This window comes from Megalops cyprinoides, chromosome 1 (genome assembly GCF_013368585.1).
Source record: "Megalops cyprinoides isolate fMegCyp1 chromosome 1, fMegCyp1.pri, whole genome shotgun sequence".
Taxonomy (NCBI): Eukaryota; Metazoa; Chordata; class Actinopteri; order Elopiformes; family Megalopidae; genus Megalops; species Megalops cyprinoides.
Window position 1 is genome coordinate 25642139 of NC_050583.1, and position 21588 is coordinate 25663726.

General features: G+C 46.8%; 1 protein-coding gene across 7 annotated transcripts in view; it reads left to right on the top strand.

Annotated features, from left to right (window-relative positions):
• Positions 1-21588, top strand: part of rhbdf1b (rhomboid 5 homolog 1b (Drosophila)) — a 75643-nt gene that overhangs the window by 42650 nt on the left and 11405 nt on the right. For 3 of the 7 annotated variants that reach the window (XM_036535895.1, XM_036535891.1, XM_036535896.1), the window contains exons 2-4: positions 13364-13508; positions 15429-15577; positions 17122-17229. In XM_036535895.1, coding sequence (XP_036391788.1) covers positions 13392-13508; positions 15429-15577; positions 17122-17229 — 374 coding nt within the window. In that variant the 5' untranslated portion in view covers positions 13364-13391. Of the gene's footprint in view, positions 1-13363; positions 13509-15428; positions 15578-17121; positions 17230-17940; positions 18224-19180; positions 19412-21588 lie in introns of those variants that run through there. The other 4 variants (XM_036535897.1, XM_036535898.1, XM_036535903.1 and 1 more) reach the window with 3 other exon arrangements.

Here is a 21588-nt window from a genome sequence, read left to right on the forward strand (position 1 = left end):
GGTTATTCTTGTGAAATAAAAGCGGAGCAAATGTGCACAGACATGCATACACACGCTGAATGAAATTTAGGATAGGCAAATGTGTAGAATGGGGCAGGTAGTGATGCAATTTTGCTGTAGGAAAGAGCAGTTTTGATATTTTCCCAGCATCAGATTGGTACAGCAGTAGTATCAGCTTTAAATGTCAGTATCTATATTGCACTTAAAAGCACTTCATGATTACCAAATTATAATATGTAGTATTAGTATTAAGTAATACATGATTTTTAAGAACAGTGAAAAGCCTTTTTGTGACAATGATTTTTAAGCAGTATTATTTGTCCTTCATTTTTTTTTTGTTCAGTTACAAGTCATGAGATAACCTGAAGGCCTAATGGTCTGGATAAACTTGCAATTGGTTACAATGTTCCGATGCAGGTATAGCCTAAGCATGAAGGAAGTTAGGCTTCCCAAACAGGATGAATCAATGGCAAATAGTACATTTACATTAACCGTTGCTGCATAATGCTTGATATCTGATGCTGAAGTTTAATCTATGACAATAAAACACAAAGAATAGGAAGACACAAATCATGGCCTCTGGACTGGGATTAGAGAGGGTGAGCATGACGCTGCTCACACACACATAGGATAAAGTAAATAAATCTTCATCAGTTTCCCCTCAGGGGGTCACCGAATGAAAACAACATTCTAAAATAAGAGAGGCAACAAAACAAACTAAAACAAAGACCCCCCCATGGGAAAAAGCCTTTTTCCTTTTCAGACTTTTTTAACTTTACCACTTTCTCATTCTCATTCTCAGTCCCTAACCTCCTTAATACGGATTTTACGTAGTAGAGCAGTTAATGGCAAATGGCTTTTTTTAGTGTTGTAGGAGCAGATAGTTGTAAATTTGATTGTGCTAAACCGGGGACTGTCTGTATGCTGTTGTGCAACCTTTGTATTCCACTTATTTTCAGACTCAGCTCTCCAGAACAAGCTGGTCTGGCAGTAATGCATTTCCATGTGAAATGGCAGACATATTATTACATATTATTTTTAAGTAACGTACCGTAATATACAGTATGTTAATAATAGCTGTAATACACAACTTCAGTCATTTTAGACCTCTTTTTAATTTAATGGTATTTTTCTCATTTTGTTATTATTTTATTGCATGGACTGGCAGTGGGACATCCTGGTGCACATTAGTGGCAGATTAATTGCATTTTCTGAGAGAAACATTTGGATTGAGTCATATTTTTGCGTGAACAAACCAGATTAAATTTACAAGGTTGGTTTCCCAGACACTATATTCTTTTTAACAACAGGACATGGCTGAGCATTCCTGGAACCTACAAGGATTTCACTTTGATTACAGGTCATCCAAAAAGGGATCAGTTAGGCCTATTATTTCCTATTAAAACATGTCAGAGCTATAAGTGCTGCTCTTTGGATACTGTAAGTTCAATATAAATAAGCCAGTCTGGTCATTTGAGGTGAGAAGAAAGTATATTTCCAAACCCTGAGCTACACAGGTGTTTTATTAATTGTATTGTTCTTCTGATACAAGTCATACTAAAGCAGAGATGTAAACTCTTAAGTCACAGAAAAGTCAAAGAAAAAAGGATGGTGAGGTATTGTATACACCTGCTACACCTGCTGTAGCCATAAAAGTGCAAATAGTTAAATGCAGGTGAAGATCAAACACCAAAGTAAAAAGACATTCTGTAGTCTTACAAGCAAGCGTTCAATATATCACTAAGTACCTGTCACTTTTCTGTTTAACTGAACATTTCTGGGACACGAGCAGACACATCCTGATTGTGAGTGCTGGAAGTGCTGCGGTGCTTTTGTTTCCATTCAACTACTGATACTTAGGACTGGATTTGGGCGATATTTATCCTTAACTTTAAACCTGGAAAACTGGATGGCAGCATTTAGAGTTCAGATGAGCTTGGTAGTTTTTTTCAGGAATGTTCTCTTATAGTTTCATATGTCAGTAGGAGGATTAAAGGTCACTCAGGGAGAGAGGCAGGCCTGACGCTGTCTGACACCGCACCAGCTCTGATCCTCAGACAGGTCCTGATCGCAATGGCTCACACTGCTTTATGGGGCTCAGTAGTTCAGCAAAACAGCAGAGCCAAAGCATTCAAAAGGTTTTACCAAACTTGAATGACATCCACCAAAGCCTGTGCAGTTCTGGTAATATAATTAGTTATTGGAGGTATTGGATGCACATTTTCTTCCTAAGTCGCAATGGGTTTGAGGCTTTCTTGTCACTGGAAATTGAAAATGGTTTGCTCTGTGTTGACATTAGGTTCACATGAGTGCATTCATATGCATACCTGCGTAGTGTTTGTTCCTAGACAGCGACAGTCTGGACCGCATGCAGAGAGAAGGAAGCCTTTGGAATTAAGTCACACAACAACCGACTTTGGCTAATGCTGCACTGTATCCCGTTATCCTCTTTTAGCACACTCATAAGAGCAGGCTGACAGTGGAGGGGAAAAGGGGAGAGAAAAGCATTTTCATATATTTTTTTTTCTGGGCAATGAAAAATATTCTCCCGTGCAGTAGCTCTTAGCTGAAGTAGTAGTTGTCCCCTACTGTCTGTGACTTTTGGTCCTAGCCACCTCATTCTCCTTCAAGCTTCTGCTTGTGTGACATGCCACTAAAAAGTGCCCATTGACTGCTCTGCTCAGATGATGGTGTTTTGGTGTTTGCAGTTCCATTATTATTTAGATTTTTGCCATGGCTTTTAGGTAAAGGCTATTGTCATGGCTGGCTTTCATTGTAGTTCAATAAACAAGAGAAAGAAGCACTACCTTACCATGGAAGTTTTTTTCCATAAGGATATCAAAAATGTTGCATACTCTTCTTCAGACGTACTGTAAAAGAATCAGCAGGGTGAAAATGAGAGTGATTTCTGGGTTCTTAAATGCCTCTTAGCAATACAGAGTACCATGCATACAGCACATTTACAACATACCTGAACTGATAAGAGCAGTACTTTATGGTGTTACACAGGTGTATTCTAAAGCTACACAATATAAATGGGGTAGGACGTATAAAAGTCTATTCAAAAGCTAAATCAAGCTCTCAGTCATTTCTTAAACTCTCTTTGGACACTGAAAAAAAAGAGAATTGCCTGGATGAAGCTGCATCTTCTGATTCCTGATACAGTATCCTGTCTTTACACCATCACCCAAGGACACGCATAGCTGCACTGCTTCCCGTCTGTCCTGTAAAGGCAATCTGGAGAACGCGTGTGGACATTCTGGCATGGATCTGTTCCAGCTGAATTCCCCAATCACACCCTAAAGTGAACGGACGCGTCTAAATAAGAAAGCATGTGATTTTTTTTTTCCTATTGCAGAAACAGGTTTGTGTCTCTTTCAGTGTACTGTCCTGCCCAGCAATGCTGTGACCCAGAGGCCTGCCTGCTCTGCTGATTTTTGTGGGTCATTTTTTGGAGGATTTACATAATCATCGCTCAAATAAAACAACATAAAACTGTAATCTCTTATCCAATTGTGAGATGTTAGAGAAGTATGATTCACTGATGAAAATGTCAGCCATATGCACTTTGTAGGAGTCATACAGGGGGTAGACAAAGTAATGGAAATACCAAACAATAGATGAATATTTATTAAACGATAAGGAGTAAGGCTGACCTTTGTCTTCAGAACAGCTTCATAAAGGTTCAATGTTAGATTGATGATTGGGGAGGCCATGGGAAGTGTTTGACTCCATCCTGGTATTCAAAAAAACCACTGTTGAATCTGTTCAGCAGTGTGTATGGGGCTGTTATCGTCTTGCAATATGGGCACTTTCTGAGGAAACAATGTGTGCACTGTAGGTTACTCATGGTCGCCAATAATGGCTTCATATTCCTTAGCCATAGTTCTACCATGCAGAATAATAATTGGACCCAATGACCCATACCATAACAGATCCGTCACCATGTTTAACAGTTGGGATAAGGAAATGCAGGTCGAAGACCTCCTTTGGCTTTCTGCAAATATAAACCCATCCAGACATGGGGGAAGAGTAAAAGATGACTCACCAGACCATATTGCTTTCTTCCACTGCTCAAAGGTCCAGGAGTTATGCTTATTACACCACCATTGTTATGCTTTGGACTTGGTGTTAAGTGGTTTGTGAATGGTTGCCCTACCATAAAGCTCAGCTTTGTGAAGCTTATGGCATTTGCTTTTTGTTAAGACTGGGTTGCGGAGGTGTATATTCAGTTCTGTGGTCATTTTTGAGGCTGTTATAGTGTTTTTTTGCAACCATCCTGTTTGTCTGTCCATCCCCATTGGTGAGCTTCGACTTGTGACCACTGTTCCTTTTTCCTGATGTGGTTTTTCCTTGTTTGGCAGACATCATAATATTCGAAAGTGCCCCCCTTGACATAAATAAATAAATAAATAAATAAATAGTAATAAATAATTTTGCTGCTTCTGTGGCAGATTGACCTGCAGTTCGGGCACCACCTATTAAAATTTTGATTTTAAAACATCTTTTATAGCAGGAACATATTGGTAATTAGTGTCGACATTAATATGAAACATGTGACACCTTTTGAATTGTGATTTATTTACTTCAAAACACAAGTCCTTTTTCATTTGCCCCAGTACATGTCTTCACGACATTCGTTTTTATTCGCCGGAACACATCGTTCTCCTTAAGTACAATGCACCATTCACACACCTCATTTACCAAGCTTTCACTTTCCTCAAGGTATAAACGTGTCTTCGCGAGGACAACGTCTTCCAGCCGCGAGCCAATAGGGTGAGCTGTGAATGAGCGAACACTGTATGATTGACATCCGCCCCTCCCACTGAGTCACCTGGTTACCTGTTCTAGCCCTGTCTTGGGGAAGTGTGTGTGTGTGTGTGTGTGTGTGTGTGTTTTTACAGATGTCAGAATGAGGTGCTGGTTAGACGGCCTGTCGTGGCGCGTGTCATGGTCACGCTTCGCCGTATCAGAGGCCTCGATGGTGCGAGTCAGCTGCGGGCCCGCGCTGCCTGGTGGCATGTGAGGCATTTCCTTGCATGTGAGCGGAGCGGCTGCCAGGCGGTGCGCCAGACGAGCGAGGAGCCCCTTCGCTCGACCCTCCTTCCTCTTCCCAAAGCTCTGTTGAAAATCCATCCCGGCATCTGCTCCGCTCTGCGGAAAGCTGCAATCCTTTCACACTGGTGTTAACTGCAGAGAGAGTACAGCACGGAGCCTGTTTTACAGCAGGTGGTCTCAGGTCTGATGCCCAATCAGCATTGGTCCAGCGTTGTGTGACAGCCCACTGATGCTGATGTTCACTTTTAAGCTTTCAATCTGTGTGCAAAAGCTGCCGGCGAAACACAAAGCCTGCTGCTCCTTTCTGATGATAAGATTTGTTGCGATCCTTAATTTCACTGCGTGGGATAAACTGTGCCCGTGAGATAAAGGGCGCTACACAGCAGCAACAGCGCATAGACAGGACACACGGCATTCACATGGGCGAGAGTTACACAACTGAGGCTGTAACACATAAGAACACGAGATTGGCGCGGGGGGGGGGGCGCCTCTGAGACGAGGGTGATGGATTCTGCCTCTCGACGGTCCCCACCGACGTCAGGTTGGGCAAAGAGCCAGATCAGATGCCTGTGGATATTTCTGTGTGCATTCTCGCCCTCCTCGGGAACAATGCTGCCTTTCGCAGCTCTCCCGGGTGAACTCCAGTCGGCCCAGTCACAGAGCGCACCATGGGACCGTCATGAGTTCGGGCCTCGTGAGACAAAAGAGAGGAGATTTACGTCTGTGCCTTTTCACCCTAGACAAAGAAAGATGACTTTTTAATATACATGCATTCTTTCATATTCAGGGCTCGTAATCCAAGGGTTGCCAGTTCGATTCCCAGATGGATGCAGTGCTGACTGAATTGCCTCAGTAAACATCCAGCTATATAAATGCATGATTAGTGTGTATGCGAGTTGCTCTGGATAGTTGATTAGTGTTAGAAATGTATCAATTGCCATCACTTTCATTGTAGATACATGATATATTTTCAAATACCTGTGAAGTTTTGGAACTGTACACTCAATAACATATGAACAGTGCTATGTATGGGAAAGTAGTGTTTTTGTATGGTGTGTGGCATATTTTGACATTAGGTATGAGCTCTGTGTTTTTTGTGCTGTGTTGTCATACGTGTTCCCATATAATCAGCAGGTATAATATCTCAGCTGCTGGATTCTGCTCATGGAGTTTTGAGTTTATTCCAAACTGAATGACTGACTGACTGATTGTGACAGCACCACTTTGCTACCAATGGCTGTGAACTCTCCAGAAAGGAGGATACATTGTACTTGTGGCCCGTGTTACAGGCTGTATCTACAGCCTGCTACGGCATAATTTAACAGGATGTAGCATGTAAAACTCTTGAAATAGTACATTACTATTTGCATCAGTACTGTTAATCTGCATTTATCTTCCTTCTTTTTGGATTTGTGGATTCTGATGGCATTAATAATCAGCAGACTTATCCCCTTAAAGCTCCTTCCTTTAAAGGTTAATTCAGGAGTTTAGCCTCTGAAGTATAAGTGAGGGGAAATCTCCTTTTTTGTGTGACTGATCTGTTTCCTGAACCTATAAATAGATCTGTTTTGTAAGTGCTCATACCCCTGGTTTGAACAGTCACAACTGCTCCTCTGAACAAGCTTTAATTGTCAAATCTGTGATCCAGTCCAAAAAAATAACGATATTGTTTTTGTTCCTTTGTTCCATTCTTGTCTTTGCTCCTAGTGTTTTCATTGTTTAAGCTGGCTAAGCTACTGACATGGGAAATAGCGATTAGCAAGCAGGTTGTGACAAGCTGACACTCTGGGGTGGTCAAGACGGTCATTATTTCCTCCAGCGTTGGAACTTCTCTTGTGTGTTCAGAGATCATGATATTAAAGTGGGATGTTTGAAGTGCAGTGTACCTAAGAAAGAAAGGTGTGTGTGTGTGTGTGTGTGTATAGGTATATTTGAGAGGAAATTTTGTGTGTTTTGTGTGCTGTAGAGTAGGTTGTGAGTGTATGTGTGTGCTTATGTGTAAGAGTCAAGTGTGTACATATGTGTCTGTGTGTCTGTGTTTGTGAGTACGTGCGTGTGCGTATGTTTATGTGTGGATGAGTAAGTGGTGTGACTGAGTACGTGTGTGTGTGAGTGTGTGTGGGAGTATGTGTATGTGTGTGTCTGGGCTGAGGCGCAGCTGGTGTAAACGTGTGCAGCCATCCAGCCTGTGTGTGGAGAGGGACTGCAGCCCGGGGCCGGACACGTTGCTCTCAGGAAGGAAGTGTCCAGCCTTCCCTCGGCACAGATGAATGAGGTCATCCATTTCAGACCCACACGCTGACAGCACGTGGACATCTGTCTGCCGCTCCGTCCAACTGGGTGGGACATCTGGATCAAAGCGATAGGATGGGCCAGTCTTCAGATCCACGCTGCACAGGCCATTCGTATCACTAAAGCGACGTGCATAACAGGAAACTACCAGAGTGCTGCCCATTTGGATTAATGATAAGATTCAGTGCAGTGCAGGGGCACCTCGCGGATCAGTTGTTCTTCATGTTTGCCCCTCTCATTTTTTGTCCCTCATTTTCTGAGACTGGTATGTCTGTAATAAACTTGTGAAATGCTTGAAATATTTGTGGTATTAAAAAAATTAAGAACAGCCCTCAGTTTAATAATAAACCACATTTCTGCATTCCATTCCATGGCTAATTGTTTGAATTAGGTTATATGGAATTGTGTGCGTGTTATATGGAACATTTTTTTTTATTTTGTCTTTCATGCTATAAAAATATCCAACTCTTTGTACAATGCTCTGTCAAGCTAATGGCAACAAGGGTGGTAGGAGGTAGCATGGAACGTCTGTGTAGATATTATATTTAGTTTTCAATAGTGCAATTGTTTTTGCCTTTCGGAGATGAAAAAAAGGAGCTATTTCTGAAACGGAGCCTTGAGAGGAAGTGTCATTTAACATCAGGCATCAAGTGCCGCTCTGCTCACGAGTGCGGTGGGGTGAGGTGAGAGGCAGGGAGCGAGGGATGGAAACAAATAAGAAGCAATGCCAGCCTCCTCTGTTTTCCTTCGGGTGATCTGCAACAGGTCCCCACAAATGTCCCTCTACCCAGAATCCCCTGAAAAGTGTCTGTTTGGAGTGTGGGGCTTTAGTTTCTCAGAGCCGCTGTTTATTGTCATTTGAGTGTTTATGATCCTGCTGCGCTGCAGTCAAGTGACCCAAATTTACTACGCCGTATAAAGGCCTGAATCGATCGCTGCTGTTGAGGCAGAAACGGGCAGTCGCGGCACACCAGTGCCTTGCAGCTCACAGGAGGAGAACGGAGCGCTTACTTAAAGGCACTCTGGAGGGAGGCAGCCCCCCTGTGTCTGGCCAGACCTTGGCCCGCCCTGTTTGTTTTGTCTGCCATTGCGCTGATTCCCCACTACTGTAGTGGCACACTCACAATGTGCTGCGAACTAAAATTAGCTGTGGAAAAACAGCAATTAGGCCTAGTGTTCAAAAGCACGCTGCGCTGTTTTAAATCTCTCGTCTTTCAAGGGTAAGTGGCAGTGCGTAACAGACATTTGGCTGAAGCAATCTCGGCAGCAGGCAGCTAATCTCACCCACCACAGCAAAGTGTTTTAAAGCTTGTGCTCTGAAGATCTGAATCTTGATGTGAAAACATGCATTAAACAAGCAGGGAACGAGTTGGTAAAATCTTAAAATGGCTACTGAGAAACAGGCATCGTCTGGTTAGTGTGATACAGAGGAAGAATGATATTGACTTTGTTCCCCTGCGATTTTAGTGCTAATTTGTTGGAATGTGATACATAATCTGATGCAATGTGTGTACTGTGTGACCTGTTGTGAGTTTGTGTGTTTAGGGGAATGTGTCAGTAGGATAAGGTGGGGCTGTGCTGGTGGGATGCCATTTCAGAATAAAAGTATTTTGTTTACTTTCCTTGAAAGAGGACATAGGGTCGTAAGTCCACCACAGAAGGATTGGGCCTTCTTCAAAGTGAACTAAAGAACAACTGAACTGTTGTTTCAATACACTCTCCTTAGCCATTAGCTCTGGGCGGATGTCCTATTATCTTGGGGTTTGGAAACACCCCCAGTTTGGGCTGACTGGGTGGTATTCTAGCGTTGGATAGTACAGGGTTTGTTGCATTTGGCTGTGGTGCTGAAACCTAAGGTTTGAGGACCAATTGTTATGAGCAAAAGACTGTTGCCGAACTTTCAGATCTGTGGAGATGGGTGAGACAGTGGCTGGAAGAAGGCAATGCTCTATTCTGTGAGGTGGACTTTTTTAATTTGAAAATGAAAACCTTCGGCAAATGAGCCATCCAGAGGCCTTGGACGGCAGCCATGTGTAAAATTGAGTACACGCTCAACTCAAATGTCCTCTTCGTGGAAATCTCATTGAAATTCCCTCCGGCTTGCACAGGGACCTCCTCCTGATAGCAGCTACAGCCCGTGCACGGCGTGGGGTGGGAGTCTGCCACATCCACACGAGGGGACAGCGCTGCTGTGACGTCACTGTACAGGTCACAGCGGCTGTCCTCTCCTCCCTCTGCTGCACTGTCACTCATAGGCTGTGTCCTGGAGGCCTTCCCAACAGCCAGCCCAGCTCAGTATGATAAACACAGAGGTACAGCAGCATATAGTTATACTAGCATCAGATGTGTTCAAGGATGTCATGTGATGTGCCGTTAGTGGAGGAGAATGTGAGCTATTCCTCCAAAACACACAGCCGTTCTTCCAAGGCTGGGGTTTGGCCTTTGGGCTGTGGCAAGTTGCTCAGCATTTGGCATCGTGGTCCGCACCCATTCAGTACACTCACCCACAGCGGTGATCCGTTATGGTGACAGTGGCCAGACTGGCTGGGGACTGCTGTGTCTGTGGGTGTAGACAACGACGGGGTGAGAGAGAGAGTGGAGACCAATGGAAAGAGAGAGAGAGAGAGAGAGAGAGAGAAAGAGAAGGAGTCGAAAAGAAAAACAGAGCGAAAGGAGACAAACAGGCATACAGAGAGAGACAGAGAAAGGCAGACTTTGTAGATAGATGAGTATGGCAGCAGCCTCAGACTTTGCTGCTTTGGCGCGCACGCTGTGGCTGCTTATTGGCTGAGAGACGATTGAGCACAGGCAGGAAGTGTGGGCTGGCACACAGCAGGAAGGAGCAGAGGCGCTACTGAAATACAAGCCTCACAGATGTGGACCCCAGGGCACTTCAGCACAGATCCAGCACACACAAGACGTAGCTGGGCTGAGCATCAGTCCCAGCAGGCCCAGGGATCCTTTTGTCCATTTTACTGTGCCAATGAGACCGTAAGCCACCCTGCCCTGAGTACAACACACAGACTCATAACACGTCTGCATCAGCACATGTTAGACCTTGTGGTTCCATCCACCAAGGCCGCAGTTTGACACCGGCGACACCGATCAAATGAATGAAACTCTGGCCCCGGGCTGTCAGTCTGTTTTGGGCATTAATCTGGCAGTGGGTGGTCTGTCTCAGCTCAGAGGGAGAGCTCGGCTTTCCCTCTCTTCCTGGAGTCTGCACGCTGGGGCAGGGTGGGGGTGTCACTCAGCAGTGTCTTCTGTCTGGTCGGACTGAGGGTGAGCCGTTTCTGGGCAGCCCTCACTGAAGTGTCCGCCCCTACTTGAACCTTATGCGGGAGGTGCAGAAAGACAGAATGGAGGCACACAGCCACTTAAGCTGAACAGATCGGTCGCCAAAAGTTGGGTGACCCGCAGTTCATCAGCCTGCCTCTTTGGGTGTCTCTTCAGACTTCTTGGGTTAGAAGAACATGACACTGGTGGTGTGGTGGCTGGCGGCCTCTGTGGGTGGCTGCCTCTCACTCAGTAAAAATGCCTGGCGGTCTCTATGTCTGCCCCTCTGCAGCAGACGCCCCATGCATTAGAGATGTCATCACTCGGCTGCCGGGCCATGCTGCAAGCCAGCAGTCCACTGTTGGCTGCCATGTTAACGCTGCGGGTGCCTCGTACATGCAAGCGCACTTTTGGAGGCCAGACTGTACCCCTGGTGCTGGAATTAGCTGCTCCTCTGCCCCCCTGCTATGGTGCTGTGTAGTTAGTCAGCACGGGCATCATTGCTTGGGCTCACTGCAGACAGTGAGGCTGATGCCTCCATTAGCACTGTATGACTAAACTGGCAAGCATGTCATAATCGCTCTCATTCACGCTCCATATGAGAACTCACAAAACAGGACCCTGCAGCCGATTCAAAGCAAATTAGAGTGGGTAGTGACGTGTGACTGCCAAAGAATCCAGGCCACAATTAGAAATCTGAAGGCATGATGCAGCATGATCGCCTCTGAGGAAGTGGCGAAGATCAAGGTGAGATCAGCACCTCCTCTTTTGGCTTCTCTGGCAGACGAGAGTGTGTGTGAGTGACGCGTGCGACAGTCAGGGAACGTGAAGCCTTTTCTTTGGACCCGGGCGCACTTCAGTCACTCTTCCTGCCAGGAGCTCTCTCAAAAGAGCACTGACTTGGATTCCGGATTAAATAAATGTCCTCTCGCTCAGTCATGGTTGATAAATGACTCTTTTTTTTTTTGTTTGTGCTATCGGACATCCTTATTTGTCCCCTTGTCTGTTTTCCCGCCTCTTTTGTGGAGACCCGAGCCAAGTGCGGCTTGCGCGGGTTTCAGTGTAGGTTTATGTGTGTGGCCTGCTGATTACGTAGGAGATTAGTCACCCTCGCCTTTGATCCTGAAGTTCCTGTGTATGCGCGCGCAGTTTCGAGGGCGTTCCGTGCTGGTGATGAATAAGACCTCATTACGGGACTAAAGCAAGGGACTCCTGCGGTAATATAATAAGGGCAAAAAAAAATCACAATGCCTGTGCCACACCGCACTGTGGATAGTGAACACTAACATTTAATGACAATGTGGGAACCGGTCCAAATCCGCTCCAAACAGCCACTCAAAGAATAATCTCATCACAATAAACCTTCCTACTCGCGCAGCGCAAATATTTATGGCGCTGCGCTAAATGGTTCAGCGTGCGTCTCTGAATACAAATAAACAGATGTGGTCTGTTCTGCGTCGCTTTTTTTGTGGTGCGGATTCAGCTTTAAGGGCAGCGGTTTTATAACAGGGGAGCTGTGGAAGGCCTGCCCTGTTGCATGGCTTATGCTGTACGGAGTGCCATTCCAGTGGTGTCAGTGCCACCTTGTGGAACAGAACTGCAGTGTGTTGCTTTGATATCCATCTGACATTTGTCCGCCTGCTTTTTAGCGTGACCGCCAGATGGATCAGGCCTGCAAACCTTGTTTCTTGGAGTGGAGTATCTTATTATTCATTTGGGTCAAGTGCAACAGGCAAAAAGGAGGACATATTCAGAGTAGCCCTGTGTTAAGGGATGTAGATGTGCCATGATGATGTGGAGACTTCTGGGATTCCCAGGCCTCTCACGGTCCTTGAAAACCCTATTTGCATCATGGAAAAAGTGGTGAAACATCCCATAGTTCTTTAAAATCCATGGCAAATTGACCAAATCTAAGAAGTGTTAATAGATTGACAAGTTGGCTGCCATAGATCTTACATTACACCCAGCCACTGCCAAGAACATCAGCAAGAGTGTGCCTGGGCAGACACAAAAAAGCACATGTCTTTCAGCATGTTATTACAGTTCTCCTGTCAAAGACCAGTTTCACAAGAGTTTGTCCATTGTACTTGACTTGCAATTGATTGATTGATTAATTTGTTCATTCTTCCTTTTGTTTGTGTGTACTGTATTGTATATAATAGGCTTACTCTAAGTGATTTGATTAGGTAAGATATGTGAAGCAGTAGTTTTTGTCAAATGTCAAAGCATTTCACCTCAGTCAGCATGGATAAATCTGCCTCCCACTTGGGATATAAATTACTATGTGTGAGAGCGCTCTCCTTGCCTGATCCATTTGTCCAGTTAAGCTGGGGAATAATTCTGTAGTCAGATTGAAGAAGCTGGATTTCAATACTTCCTGTGTGATACACATATTGTATATCATGTGGGAGTGTTGAAGTGTTGACACTGTGTTACAACCAGCATGATCACATGCGCTGCAGTGGGGGATGCTGTCTGCGACTCAGTGACAGTCTGTGTATGTCGAAAGTGTACGTATGTGCATGTGTGTGTGTGTGTGCCAGCAGTGGTCTGTGTGTCTCTGTATATTTCCACCTCTGTTAGTGGGTTTGTGCTTGTGCATTTCTGCCAGCGTTACTGTGTCTTTGTTTGACCCTGTCTCTGTGCTGTGTGGTTCTCTCTGTGTACTCCACTGTTTCTGCCTGTGTTATTGTGTGTGAGTCTCTGTGTGACCCTGTGTCTCTCTCTGACTCTGCAGCTGGCCGGCGTGGGGAGGGGCAGTGAGGATGGCTGAGCCGCGGCACCAGAGCAGCAGCAGCCTGCAGAGGAAGAAGCCGCCATGGCTGAAGCTGGACATCCCGCCCACTCAGGTGTCATTGGACGAGCCCCCCACCTTCATCCAGGTACTGCCTGTGTCTGCACTCTGCAGTCTCAAATTCCCTCCCACTCCCTGGATCCTTCCATAATGTCTCTGCTCCTTTGTCTCCCTCCTTTTGCCTCTAAGGGCCTCTACTTACCAGCATGTACGGGAGAGTAGTTAACCTGGGAAAGAGGGCAGGTTTGAATGGATCTGCTTAAACAGGCAGAGGAATGGAATGGTGCCACAGAGGAAGACTGTAGTGGGTGGGATCTAGAATGATTTCCTCAGCATTCTCAATGGGTATTTCTAACGATTAACCAGTCAGATTCCAGTGTGCCAAGATTAAGTCCCAGTGTCAGCACATTTTTCCTCTTGAGTGACAGAATGTGGGTGTTTTAACATGTGTGAGCCAGTACTTCAACAGTGCTTCTAGTCTCCACAAATTCAATTCACCCTCTTAAGATTTGCGCTGAGGGTATCAGGCTATACGAGAGTGAATGGCAATGCTGTACTGCTGGTATGTTTCTTTTCAGGGACTTACCATTTGATATTTGAGAAGCAGTGCAAGAGATTGTTCCTAAGCATTGCTCATTCTGAAATCCAGCCTCACCTGAAGCAGAAAGGACTGGTGATTATGGTGATACTGTGCAGTGGTTGCACTACCCACAAAGGATTGTGTGCTGTGCTTAGTGTGAAGAACATATTGACACAACTATTCAGTGTAGGTTTCTATATGCATACATTAGTAATCAGCAAAAATCGATGAGTCAACGTCCTCTCCAGTGAGTCATTAATTTCTTGAGCTTAGATTTAACCAGAGCTGCCTGCCAGTCATGAGTTTTAGGTGTCTGATACATTAGAAAATACATCAAGTCAGAGTACAGCTTTGAGTACTGTGTAGTGTGCTGCAGCACAGAGACAGTTTGTAATGCTTTAGTTCATGCTCCAGGATTAATTCAGGAAGTCCAGGAGGACTTTCATTCTCTGAATTGCAGATTTTTAATACAATTCAACAATAAATACCTAATTGTTTGCCTCCATCAGCATAGTGGTGGTAAGAATAGCTAAGTTCTAGATTGCATGTGGTGTTGTCTGTACAGCCTTTTTCACAGTGCAGTGGCAAGTGGCTCTTCCCTGGCCCTCCCTCCCTCCCTGGTCTGTTACTCTGTGCCTTTGTCCTAAAGCCTGTGTGGGTCTGTGCTGGATGTGACTGTGTCTCTGTCCTGTAGCCTGTGTGGCTCTGTGCTGGATGTGACTGTGTGTCCCTGTCCTGTGTGGGTCTGTGCTGGATGTGACTGCATGTCTCTCTCCTGTAGCCTGTGTGGGTCTGTGCTGGATGTGATTGCGTGTCTCTGTCCTGTGTGGGTCTGTGCTGGATGTGACTGCGTGTCTCTGTCCTGTGTGGGTCTGTGCTGGATGTGACTGTGTGTCTCTGTCCTGTGTGGGTCTGTGCTGGATGTGACTGTGTGTCTCTGTCCTGTGTGGGTCTGTGCTGGATGTGACTGCGTGTCTCTGTCCTGTGTGGGTCTGTGCTGGATGTGACTGCGTGTCCCTGTCCTGTGTGGGTCTGTGCTGGATGTGACTGTGTGTCTCTGTCCTGTGTGGGTCTGTGCTGGATGTGACTGCGTGTCTCTGTCCTGTGTGGGTCTGTGCTGGATGTGACTGTGTGTCCCTGTCCTGTGTGGGTCTGTGCTGGATGTGACTGCGTGTCTCTGTCCTGTGTGGGTCTGTGCTGGATGTGACTGCGTGTCCCTGTCCTGTGTGGGTCTGTGCTGGATGTGACTGTGTGTCTCTGTCCTGTGTGGGTCTGTGCTGGATGTGACTGCGTGTCTCTGTCCTGTGTGGGTCTGTGCTGGATGTGACTGTGTGTCTCTGTCCTGTGTGGGTCTGTGCTGGATGTGACTGTGTGTCTCTGTCCTGTGTGGGTCTGTGCTGGATGTGACTGCATGTCTATCTCCTGCAGCCTGTGAAGCGGCAGGGCTTCCTACGCAGTATCAGCATGCCGGCAGACAACACGCACCTCGGCTCCCCGGCCTGTGAGCCCCGCGAGCTCCGTGAGCTCCGCCGGCCCGTCCTGCAGCGCCAGCCTTCCATCACACAGACCATCAAGAGGTAGGAGCCCCGGCCCTCCACCGCTCTCACACCCATCCACTCTACACACAGACACACGCATGCATCTACACACACACACACAGGCACGTATACATCTGCCCACACTCGCTCTCTCTCTCTCTCTCTCTCTCTCTCTCTCTCTCTCTCGCTCTTACACACACACACACATACACACACACACACCGACACCCACACACACACACTCACCTACACACACACACATACACACAAATACACACACACACACACACTCACCTACACACACACACACACACACACACATACACACACACACACACACACTCACCTACACAGACACACACACTCACCTACACACACATACACACTCACACACACACACACACACACACACACACACACTCACACACACACACACACACACACACACACACACACACACACTCACCTACACACTTTTATTCATTATACACATTTATGTTTTCAAATGTGTTCCCACATTTTTTGCTGTCCCCCTATTTTTGGCTCTTTCCCAGACCGTTTTAAAGTGTCTTCCATGAACATAAATGTTTATATTTGCTGAAGCAATGCAGATGTCTGCGCTCTATTTGTGATTTGTGGTAATGATGCAGTCTTGTCAGCAGGGGGCAGAAGTGTAAAGCAAGTATAGGTTGCAGACTTCTCCTGAATTTTTTATTGAAGTGTTTATTGATGTAAATTGGAATGAATTAAATATATATTTCCACTTTTCCACTCTTTCGATGAAATGTTCAGTTGAAACGTCAGCATGGTGCCATTCATTTTGTCGGTGTAATCATTTCCATCAAGATGCACGGCTTTTTGTGGCGTGTGGATTGGGAGATACTGGGGTGGTGTGTGCATGGTGCTGTTCTGTGTCTGTGCAGGACGGAGTGCGGGTGAGCCATGCTGTGTCTTCATCGGCTCAAGTGGCCACGTGGCGCAGCATGCCTGTGATTGGACCCTCGTTTTATTTGACACTTTTACCATTCATTTAGCCAGCGCTTAACAGCTTTGACAGGGTGGATTTATGATTTCTTATACAGCCTGTTTCTCCCCTTCGGCTCCACTCCTTTTGATTGCTAATGATCTGGAGTGGAGCCCCAGATAGAGTAAACTGCTGTAAACCTGAGCTGGTGTGGAGTGTTCTGTGTCTGTGTCCCTGTGACATTGCGTGTGTCTGCCGATGTGTGCTTGTGCCTCGTGCATTCCCAGAACAGCGTCTGTACGTGCGTGCATGGCTGTAGTGTGTTACCCTCACCTCGTGACCATGTGACCGTGTGATTATGTGTGTGTGTGTGTGTGTGTGTGTGTGAATGTGAATGCAAGCCTTGACCGTGACCCTGTCCTTCAGATTGCCTGCCGCAGATCGTCCGCATGCCTCTGCATGTTGGCACGAGCGGTCTGTCATCTCCGACTCACTCTCGTCTTCTTCCAGCTGACCTCTCTCTTTTTCTCTTCACCTGCCCTGTTTCCTGTTTCCCGTTTTCCCTCCTTCCTTCCTGCGTTGCCCTTCCCCCTGCCCCCCCTGCTCTGCCCGTCTCCAGCGGAAAGAGGGTGCACTTTGAGCGGATTAACACTGTGCCCATTAAAGGGCAGCGGGCCGGCCGCCGTGTTCCCCGGAGGCGTCAGTCCCTGTCCAAAATCTTCCTCAGGTACCACAGGGGGGAACGCAAGCCCCCCCTCTGCTCACTGCAGGGGTGGGGAGGGGGGACTGGGAAGCCAAAGAACTGGGGAGTACCCTCAAAATTCGATGACTTCAAACCAACACTGGAAATGTGACTATTGTAGATGCAATAGAATGTAGACCATAACACTGGGACATTCCATTGTTCCACAGTTTAGTCCAGTCTTAGGCAGGTAAGTGAACACAATAGGTTCTTCTGGAAGGGTAATCAGGAGTAATTGTGCATATTATGTATCAAGCATCTGTATAATTTGCACAGCCTTGTTCAAAATCGTGTAGCTATGATGCAACCCATCCACACAGCCATGCCATAATGAAATAATTATCATCTTAATTGTGACTATAACCAAACATGTTATTTTTCAATATGTGGAATGGGAGGAGGCCGGAGTCCCCGCACACGCAGTAGTGAAGTTCTTTCCCCACATCCAAGCTTGACAAAGACACCTGCGTAGCTTCAAAGGCCCTTTGAATCAGCCTTTGTGGGATTAAGTTGTATTCCCAGCCTGTTGTTTGATGACGAATACATCAAAGCTAACCACCGAGCTGGTGTTCCTGACAACACAAAGACCGCCGGTGTTGCACTCGTATCTGTGACCTGCAGTGCCACTCTCAAAGAGACATGATTGACCAGAGCCGGGGCTGGCGTCCTGCTCTGTGTTTGCTTCCTGCTGGCAGGCTGTCAGAAGTGGGGATTAGATTCTGTGCAGTGCAGCAGTGCTCCAGGTGTTTCAGCGGCGAGCATCCTATTTATAGCAGGGGGAGGTCGCGGAAGGGTGGCACTCTGGTGACGTGCCAGAGCCTGTGCGATCAACAAGAATGTCAGCAATGCAAACACAGCACTGCCACAAACAAGCGGGGGAGCAGATCGCTGGGTAAACACGGCCCTCTGTCACTTTTCGGATACTCCCGGGTCCTGCCTTTTTTTGTGTGTGTGGAGGTCGGCGATCTGCATCGCGCAGGTAAGGGGTCCTGGAAGTGGAGCTTCCACTGGAACTCAGGGAGGTTCCCTGGAAAACGGTCGCAGCAGATGTTATCTTGTTCAGCAGGTTGCTCCGGGCAAGGGCAAGTTCACGAACACACCCCTCGTCAGGAGATGGGTTGTGTCGAGAGCTGATTGTCCTCCTTAATGGAGCGTAGCTTTAATTTCCTATCCTGGGGGGAAAGGTTTTCTCTTTGTGCTCTTGTGCTAGCTGGGTGTCTCCCCATCTGCGGAGCGATCCAAAATATTGAGTAATGCTGGAATCCAGGAAGCAGTAGACTCCAAGGTGCAAGCTGATCGAAGCAGCGGAGCAATGATTCCTTTTGCTTTATTTTTTATAAAAAAATATCATGTAATTGTCTTATTTCACAGGAAGTTTGAGAGAGCTGTAGGTATGAACCTCAGGTTGGTTTGAGCGCTTGTGATCGCGGCTTGTGAAGGTCAGTCAAAGTGATTGACATGTGAGGGTGACAGACGCCCTCAGGATGTTGCAGTGTAGCAACTTTCTGCTTCACAAATAGCGTGACTGTGCTGACTGTGTCAAGCCAGTTAGCGCTGTACCATACATTGAGGAGGAAGGACTCCCATAGGTGGGTTTAACCCCCTCCATGCTAGGGGCGCCCACAGCTTGCGTGATTGTGTGCCAGCCCGGCCAGGAGGTCCATGCTGTGACAGCGAGCAGGCGCTCTTTGGACTCCTGAGCGGCAGGGCATGTCGAGGCACATCCCCTCTCTCTCTCTCTCTCTCTCTCTCTCTCTTTCGCTCTCTCTTCCTGCCCGTGCCGCGTGCCTCCCAGTTTTTGTCTCTCTCTCCCATCGCGGGAAGTTCCAGTGTGTCACTGTTTACACGCGCTCCCAAACAAGGCGGTGAGGAGTGAGTCGGGGAGCAGCCGGCTGCAGGCGAGCGGAGGGGCACGCAGAGCCGTTCTGCCGCAGTTTCGCTCCGCCGTGGGACGCGCTCTACCCTGGGCTCTCCCATAGCTTCTCTCCCGACGCAGAGTTTTGCGTGGCTGCGAGAGGCCTGAGGCTGTTGCAGAGTCCTGGGAGCTGAGCTGTCGCCTGGAGGCAGAACTCGCTGGCAGGGACTGGGACTTTTGTGTTGCTTCTGATGGGGGTTCCTGAGGCGTGGGAGAGGGAAGCATGACCTTCTCCTGGGATGAGCGGGACAGGTAAGGCTCTGCGCGGGCAAACGGATATACCTCCAGTGGAGGCTCGTGCGACTCAGCTGTTCCCTCCAGTGCAGAAGTGGAAGGCTAACAGATGTGTAAGCTAGCAGCTCTGTGACTCACAGTATTTCTCTCCTTCCCGGAGAACAAGTGAATTGTTTAGTCTGGCACAAATGCCGCTTGTTGCTGAAATGCTTTTGTGAGCACAGCGATAGATCATAATCCTTGCGTGTGACCTTTTAAGCAGAGATTTGCCTCTAGTATATGTGGTTCTTTACTGTACAAGTGCAGTAGAATCATTTCTGTGCTATATATTGTTCTGTAAGCCCTCAAATCACTTGGGGGGGAAAAGCAATTGCTGTGAATACCGTTCTGTTCAGTGACTCCACCCTGAAGAAATAAAAGGTAATTGATCTGTTTTTCCGTGTGGGACGCCGCTGTTGGTTGCCTCCTCTGGTTTGCGGCTTTGCCAAGAGACAGGGACATTATAGCGAACGATGATCCAGCAAGTGCCCCTGCCCTTTCCATCACAGAACAGGCAGTCAGCTCCATTTCTGCTGCCTTAATACTGAGACATTCCGCCTAATGCGATTAGACACTGTCTTATTTCCTCCGGGCCCTGAACAGTTTGGGCAGTGATTAATGGCGCTGTGCTATAGTATGGACTGATGAGTTAAGTGAGCATTTACCCATACTCCAGGGGAAGGGCTACCTCACATCCTATAGTCCAGTTGCCATGCAACTTGTTTAGCAAAGAGCTAATCTAATGGGAACCTTTGTCAGCGCATAGAGAAGAGTAAATCGGAGTGGGTGTTCATCACCAACTCCAGATAGAGTGCTCTGAGGCGAGTTTGAAAGTGTAAATGGAAGACTTCACCCTCTGCTTTTCTGAACAACTTCCATGGGCTGTATTTCCTGTTTCAGAGCTCCATGCTAGGTGGGCCTACAGCTGAAGTAGTTACTGGTTGTTACTTTACTAAAAGCCCAGTAAAAACATCCATCAAAAGAGGACAACAATGGACAACCTGCAGCCCCCTCTTCCCCCCTCACTGCCATAAAAGGCCTCCTTCGGCCGGCCTCTCTGTAATGATGTAGCGGTCGACTCTGTTATTACTTAGTGCCTCTCTTTTCTAAACACTCTGAATGTCTTCGCTCACACAGACTGCCTTCCTCCCTCTAATTTATACAACACAGCCTCATCACGCCTGTACACACACACACACACACACACACACACACATACACAGCACCCGTCCGAGGTGAGTCACTGGTGTGCAGCCTGGCGATCCAAATACAAAGGAACACCGACAGACTCATGTGCAAGAAAGAGATGAAAAGGCGTCTGAAAGAAGAGCTGTTTTGTCAGAAGTGCTGTTCTGGAGCTGGCCAGCTGGGCTCTTTCCACGCTGATAGTTACGGGCAGGTAGTTACTCTCTTTCCCATGGCTGTTCTTCATCTCTGCCTGGTGACGCACTTTCCCAGGGTCCTGCACAGCTGCAGTGAGCGTACAGCGGTGACTCTGGGGGCTGTCAGCCTAATGCGTTGAATGAGAAATCGTCTCCCGTGTGAAGTGTGAAGAAGATGTTACAGAGCAGTGTGCTTTTACTTAGTAATCATAACAGTCATTGTTTCTTTATAGACTCTAGGGAATAGGAGTACTCTCCATTTTTATTTAATGAACTTTTTTATCCATGGCTATTCCATTTTATCAATGGTGTTTTTTCTCTCTTTTGAATTGTACTGTAATGCTGTTTATGAGAAACAGTTTTAGATGCAGTCTCTACCTTAAATATATTCCCACTAATGTCTTACTTGAAGTATTCATTCTAAAACATTTCTTGTCGACTTTTTATTGATTAGTAGTTAAGTTTGTCAGAGAGTTTTTGGACAGTACAGTTGACATGAACAGCCCTCTGGGACTGCAGAATTTAAATGGTGATGTAATCACTGACTGGTCAGTACAGTCCTCAGATCTCTCAGGTTTCGAGTACGGTCAACCTGACCGCAGTGATGCACATGACGTCAATGTGTGTGCTGTAGGACAATGTGTTTGCAGTAGTGCTGTGTGTGTGTACGTGTGTGTGTGCGTGTGTGTAGTAGTGCAATGTGTCCTGTAGCTCAGTGTGCATTGTGTGCTTCAGTATGTGTTTGCTTGGCCTGTGGGAGCTGACTTCACGCTG